The sequence below is a fragment of the Cydia amplana genome, chromosome 1 (assembly GCF_948474715.1).
Source record: "Cydia amplana chromosome 1, ilCydAmpl1.1, whole genome shotgun sequence".
Classification (NCBI taxonomy): Eukaryota; Metazoa; Arthropoda; class Insecta; order Lepidoptera; family Tortricidae; genus Cydia; species Cydia amplana.
Window position 1 is genome coordinate 23766507 of NC_086069.1, and position 7655 is coordinate 23774161.

General features: G+C 40.2%; 1 protein-coding gene across 1 annotated transcript; it reads right to left on the bottom strand.

Annotated features, from left to right (window-relative positions):
- Window positions 1–548: 548 nt before the first annotated feature.
- On the bottom strand, window positions 549–6374 carry LOC134654516 (uncharacterized). Its single transcript, XM_063509964.1, has 3 exons — window positions 6006–6374; window positions 4849–5751; window positions 549–667 (listed from the first exon to the last, which is right to left on the bottom strand). The coding sequence occupies exons 1-3, from the start codon at window positions 6121–6123 to the stop codon at window positions 549–551; spliced, it is 1140 nt and encodes a 379-aa protein (XP_063366034.1). The 5' UTR covers window positions 6124–6374.
- Window positions 6375–7655: the final 1281 nt, after the last annotated feature.

The window sequence follows — 7655 nt, forward strand, 5'->3', positions numbered from 1 at the left end:
TAAAAGGGCATATAGACACGTTATCTTTAAAATATGGAAGGAAGAGAACGGGTTGTTCTCGTCCGGCAGCTGATGTTTTAATTGTGTCAGTAATTCCAATTTTGACACCGTTTGGGGAAATAACAATATTTTCGATTTTTATAAGCGCTAATGTTTGAACCCTATGCGCTGTGCATATGGCCAGTAATGTCACTATTTTTTTCGACAGTTTTTCCAGGCTTATGCTTGTATTGGGATACCAGTGAGAAACACGGTTTAAAACGACCTGTGGGTCCCATGTATGGTTATACTTGGGACCGTTCGGTCTTTGTTTGTACGCACCTTTTAGGAGGCGTTTCACGCAATCATCCGAACCGATATTGTCTCCCAATAACAAGGATAAGGCTGAACGGTGACTATTCAGTGTGCCGTATGCACAATTTTTATTAAATTGTTCTGTTAAAAAAGACAATATTGACGATTTCGGGGGATTTAAAATTTCAATAAAATTAACGGTGCAAAATTGCCACCAGAGCTTATATGTAACTTCGTATTGCTGTAATGTTTTGTCAGAGAGTGATGCCAACATCAGTGTTATAGCCTCTGGTGGGGAGCCTCTTCGACTGAAGGACTGTTGCAGAGCTTCGCGACCCCCAGGGTAAGCCCCTTGTGTAGGGGATGGCAGTCCCTGTAATGGGAATGAAGCAAGTTTTTATTCGGGTTGAGAAACATTATCTCCGAACTAAGGAGGCTCCGCATTAGGGGGAACCACGGTTGCGATGGCCAATAAGGGAACACTAGGATTCCGTTTGCTTGATCGTCTACGATCTTTCTAAGGCATTTTAAAATTAACGAAAAAGGGGGAAAGGCGTAGAAATATTTTTCACCCCAGTTAATCGTAAATGCATCGACCGCTATCGCATCTGGGTCGGGTTTCCATGAAACGAAATTTTGGCATTTGGCATTGGAACGAGAAGCGAATAAATCTATTGTTGGTTTACCAAACCGTTGTACTATAGATTCAAACGCTCTGTCTGACAGTTCCCATTCGGTATCAGGGTTAACTATTTTTCTAGACTCAGGATCCGCAATGTTTTCTTTTGTATTTATATATGATGCGAAGATCAATATATTTCGCTTCTCGCACCATTGCCAAATTGTACGCGACAAATCTTTTAGGTGTGGAAACTGTATGCCCCCCATGCGGTTTATATAACTTATGGCGGTCGTGTTATCAACTCGCAACAAAATTGCACAATTAGTCATATTTTTAGCAAAGCTCTTTAATCCAAGGTAAACAGCCAGCAATTCCAAATAATTTATATGAGAGTCCCGTTCCGAAGATTTCCACATGCCATTAACCTTATTTTTCCCACAAACCGCACCCCAACCGGAGTTGGATGCGTCACTGTAAATTTCGAGTTGAAAACTAGGATATCTCATGTAATTATTTGATGTTATAATATTGTTTAACCACCAGTTAAGATCGTCCAATATGGAACAAGAAGGTTTCATTTTGGCATCAAAATTATCGTTATTTTTTAATAACTCGAGATATTTTAGCCTTTCTAAGGTTTTCGTATAAACCCAACCATATTTAACAGCGGGACAGGCTGACACTAAAACTCCGATGAGTTGTGAAAAGTCTCGAATGGTACATTTAGGCAGCCCTAGGAATTTACGAACCAATAGGGATGTTGACATGAATCGCCAATATATAACATGTTATGTTTTTACCATAGCAGGGAATATTAGAACGCGGAAAATCATATTTTGCAAGTGTAAATATGCGTAATAAATTAATTAAAAATAATCAAAAGTATTTAAAATAATGCCCAGTATCACGTGACTGCAAACGCCAATCGGAGCGCGTGACGTAATCACAGTGGAATCACCAAAGACAAGTTATAAAACCTGCCTAAGTGTCTACAGATTATCGTACCGAAACGCGATCTTGGTACTGTGCGGCGCACGAATCGATAGTGTGTAAGGTGGTGCGTTAAGGACGCAGCTATAAGTTAGAGCGAGAAAGAAGGTCGCTGTCCGATGCGGTAGTGTGTTAAGGCTTTAAAAAAAAATTGTCCGTTGTCATATAAAGAATTAAAAAAAATGACTGACAGCAGTTTGTTTAAAACGCCGTTACGTCATCAAGGTCACGTGACAGTTTGGAGCGTTTAGGCGCGAAATTTAAACACGAAACTTATTAAACATGTTTTTTTATTCAAAATTAATGAATATATTTTTTTAATATTTTTTTCTGTAATTATTACGTATCTATCTACAAAATGAAACCAGTTCCAAAAAATTGTCATCATCCCTATTGTGTAATTTTATTTCGTTTATCATCAGGTATTATTATTATTGGGGTGGTATCGGGCCTTTGAGTGTCACGTCGACCAAGTATTGATCTATTGTGACGGCCCTTTAAAGTTCATTACTAATGCCCGTTGCATCCAGAAAATTACAGATGCTTTGGGCCGTAACGTTCTGTACCTCATAGGGTTGCAATACATGCCGCCCTAAGTAGGTACTTCTTTTTGACATTAGTGGTCCACAGGAACAGAGAATGTGCATTGCAGTCTCCTCTGACTCCTGGCAGAACCTGCATGTCGCATCTTGTTTCTTGCCAATTTGAAACATGTGCTTGTTCAACTTACAGTGTCCAGTCAGTATTCTAGTCACCGCGCAAGTTTTGTGCCTTTTGAGCCCCAGAAGCTCCTTAGTGATTTTGCTGTTGAACCCTTTGATTAGAGCTTTCGAGTGTACTTGTCCTTTAGCGAACTTCCACCAATCGATTGCTCTCTTTTTTTCTAAGTCGCTGAGCAGAGAATATGCATCCCGTTTTGTGATTCCACAGAACGGTTCTGGGCCGACCAGGGGTGTGTCTGCGCCCTTTCTTGCAAGTTCGTCTGCTTCTTCGTTTCCGTTAATGTCGGAGTGCCCTGGTACCCATCTAAGTGTGACTTTGTTGGAGTATCATCAGGTAAGGCAATGGTCAAATTTTGGGTGTGAAAGTTAAACCCTAAAAATTTACAAGTTTGTTCCGGATGTAAGGAACTCTTATCGTAATTGATAACAAATCCTAAACATTGCAATAGCTCTGAGGTTTCCTTAACATTATTTAGACATTCTTGAAAGGTATCTCCTATGCACAGAATATCGTCCAAATAAATGACAGACTTAAAGCCTCGAGATCTCAAATTAGATACCACTTCTTTCATTATCTTTGTGAATACTCTAGGAGCTACAGATAAACCATACGGCATTGATGTAAATTCGTATGTCAGATTATTAAATTGAAATCTCAAGTACTTTCTGTCATTTATATTTATAGGTATGACGCAGGCATCGGAGTTTTTGTCGCATGGTAAGACTAATAGCAAGCTATGGAGTCGACATTTGCCATAAATGTAAACTCTTATTCATACTCATACTCATGATTAATTTTATGTAATATGAGAACAGATTACTAAATAGTTACTACGTATTATATATGAGTTATGAGTTATGAGGTATGAGGAGGCTGTGCATAAAATCCGAGTGGCACAGAGAGCCATGGAGCGCGCCATGCTCGGCATCAAACTGCAAGACCGAGTGAGGAATGTCGAGATCCGACGACGCACCAAGGTGCAAGACGTCGGATACATCATTACCAAACTTAAATGGAGCTGGGCGGGACATGTTGCCAGGCAGAGTGATGGCAGGTGGGCCAAAATGTTAACGGAGTGGTGGCCGCTTACAGACGAAAGGAGTGCCTGGCGTCCGTTGGGTCGTTGGGTAGACGATATTCGGAAGATTGCGGGTCACTTCTGGATGAGATTGGCTCAGGACCGGTATAAGTGGCGTACTCGAAGAGAGACCTATGCTCAGCAGTGGGCGATAAAAGGCTGATATGATGATGATGATGATGATATATGAGTTTAATTTATTAAACCTCATTTGTTGCAATAGAGCCGAAAGTGAATGGAACTGTCACCTAAGAAAATAACCTTCCGCAATTAAAAAAGTTATGAATTAATTCTATCACTACTGTCATTGATTAGTGGTTTACTTGAAAGATATTTTACGTTTCAACATGTGTCCGTCTATACTTTCATACTTATTTAAACGAGAAATTAGAAAAATTAATCAGATGTGCGATTTGGACGAATCAATTTTATCAGCGGTCAGTACCTACATGACATTAGGTCTTTCGCAGCGATGTAGTTTGTATAGTTGTATGTTAAAATAGTTGAAGTTATGAATTCATGATGTAAGTAATAGAAAAACATTTTTTTATATAATTCGACTAAGATAATATACACGACCGACCGCTCTAAAGGCATTTTAAGATAAATTAAATAAATGAGTATGAGTATGAATAAGAGGTTACATTTATGGCAAATGTCGACTCCATAGCTTGCTTGCTATTAGTCTTACCATGCGACAAAAACTCCGATGCCTGGGTATGAGCAAATATGCTTCTGTCAAATCTATTGAGGCTAAAAAACCATTTTGAGGAATGAGTTTTGAGGCCGTGCGATAATCCTCCATCTTGAAATGACAGGGAGCAATAAATTTATTGAGACCTTTTAAATTTAGGATAAAACGCTTTCCTCCGCTAGGTTTTGGGGCAAGAAAAACCTTAGATATATATTGGTTTTTGACTTTAGGGCACTCAGATATGGCTCCTAAATCTAACAGCTTTTGTATAGCTAATTTCATGTCAGCTACTTCACTTTGTTCGAGCGTGTTTGATGGAACAAATGTTTGTTTTACGTCCGAGTTAAATGGGATTGAGTAGCCATATCTGACCCAATCTAAAACCATGTCGTTCGATGTTATTTTTAGCCAACAGTTATAAAAATGACTTATTCGGCCGGCATGTACCTGCTGGAAACGTCCGACGGGTGTAATTCGTCTGCCTGCGAGCACCTCTCCGCCCCCCCCTGTTCGACGCGTAACGAGGGGGCGCTGACCAGTTTCCCGAGTACGACGCTCGACTTGTCGACGGCTGAGTAGGCGCGGGTTTCTTTGGGGACGTTTTCTTGATTTGGAGACCTTGTTTTTCAATGGTCTTCGCTGCCTTGATTTTCTCGGACAATTTATTACTAAACAGGGTATCATCACGTTCTGTGTCTTGAATAACTTGCAAGAACGTCTTATCGAGACTAGGTGTGATGAGTTTTATGCGGCTTTGAGTAGATGACGCATGAAGGTCACACAGAATACGGCAGCCGTTGCTGAGGTGTTTCATAGCTTCGATTCCGTTGGAATCTACACATTTAATTAGAATATCCATGGCCCTGTTGACGGCAGCGATCCCGTGGCCGAGTTGTTGCTGCGCTGCAGCCAGGTTTTTATCTCGATTCCGGACCATATCGGGTACGGCTGCTGAAATCTTCACGTTTAATTTTGGTGCTTGTAGCAATCGACAATTGTCGGGAACCAAATAGTCTTTTCGGATTTTATCTTTGGCTTCATTTGTCATACCTTTTTTGAGTAACGGTAACCAAAGTTTCGATAAATTATCGTGGATTTTTTCGCCATACTCGGGGTTATCCTCGGTCGATTCCCCGAGAGCCAGCAGCATGTCCGGGTCGAGCTCGGGTTGAGCTGACGACATGAGTAAATCTGCCTGATTTTCAGGTGCAGGAATCTCGTTATTATGGTCCGGTATCGGTACATCACTATTATGTTCCAGTACGGGATTTTCGATGTTTAGCTGTGGTTCCTGTATAATAGGATCATGAGCCGGCACGGAACCATCTGGATTTTGTTCCATTACAACATCTAAAACAAAAAAGAAGTGATTATTACATTTTATGAAAAATATTTTCTCTTGGGGGTAGGTTGAGAAAATATTTGTGTCGCAGAGTAACGCGCATCTACTGAAGATTGCGCGCATTGTTCTGCTTATTTGCATCGTTGGAGACTCGCGGTCAACCCCGATGGTTATATGATCATAGTTAGAGACTCGCAGTCAATCCCTATGTCGGCTCATTTTAATCACTTCTTAACACTAAATAATAAAACAAACAACTTACCTTCATCTTCCGATGAAGACGAATCATAAATGATCCTGTATCGTCTTTTATGATCTTCAAGACGTTTAATTTTTTCACGGTAATATTTTAACTTGTCTTTAGCTGTGCGCTTCGACATTTTTGTAGGTAATAATGTCGTAGCCGAGGAGCTAAAGGGCGCGTGCGCTCGTCGCCGTGCACGAAAAAAGAATGAGCAGCTATGATGGTGGAACGAACGGGAAGGGTAGGGGAACGAATGAACGAACTAAAAATCAGTTCAATAGTCAAATGACTGTCTCTTAATATAGTGCAAAAGTCGCCTGTAGGTTTAAAGGACTACCTGGTAAATGTTATATCTGAAGAATGAAACGAACGAAATATAATCATAATTGTATTGTTCGTGACTTTACTGTATTTAGACTTTGTCTAACTTTACGTATTTCTGTTACTTTAGCTGTTCTGCGATTGTTTCTACTTCTTTGATTGGGTCTAAGCACCGAAATACATGAAATAATAATAGGCATTAATTCAATCGAGCCCATTTCAGCTTCTTTTCGTGTCGTTTGTCGCTAATATACCTAAACCTCTAGTATCGTAACAACTATAGGTACATACGTGGTAAGAGAAATGGTCGTAGGGGTCAGCAAGCGTGGTGAATAGTAGTCGAGTATCTTTGATAGCGCAGCCAATTTTACAACCGGGCAGCGTCCGTCTGAATAATACCTCTATAAAACTGTACGGAGCGAATACGCTCGAATGCAGAAACGAATTTTCTCCATACGAAGCTTCATGTACTTCCTGCTTTTTAATACGGACGGTTAACTCGTAAAGCTGAATAGGTACCATCGGATGGAGTAACGCACTAGAGTCCACACGAAGCTACGTGCCCACTTGCTTATCAACTTGGACGCGTATCTCGTAAAGCCAATAGCTTATTAATCTTATTATGGCCGCGGACGGTCACTATACGGCTGCGGCTGCGGAAATGACAGGATATGTCACAATGAGTTTGAATATCATAAGTCAGTATCAATTTCGAATTCGTGTTACAGTAACCAAATAAATGTTTAGAGGTACCTACTTATCCATTTATAATAATTTTATTTAGCGCTCTATTTTTTAAAGAGCGATTCAATTGTTTTTGTTTCGTCAGCACGGCTAGCACATGATTACCCGCGGGATAGCTCGCGCCGCGAGAGACGGCAGTCGCCCGTCACAAATTTCTATCTCTATCTGTCAATTCCTCGATTTTGGCAGCATGAGTTCGCACATCGAGAAAAGAGTTCCACGAGAGAGAGCCATCCCGCGCGCGACTTAGCCAATGTGGCCATTTATACATGGAACAAACTTTTCATTCGTGGCAACACTGAATCGGTAAAATAATAATCGGATAAGTAATGAATAGTCAGCCTTAGAAACGGAGCGTCCCTAGTCACGATAACTTTGTCTCTTTCTCGCAGTATGAAGAATAAGAAATAGCAAATATTATTTTTAAGTCGAAAATGTCAGTGTCAATACTGTCAATCAAAATTTGATTCGCTTTGTCGTTACAAGTTGGAATATATTATTATAATTATCTAAAGATTACCTACCTAATCATTAAAATACAACTCCTTACGAATAATTGGCGTTTTGTTAAAAGTTTTGGCTAACAAAATACCATCTTTACGA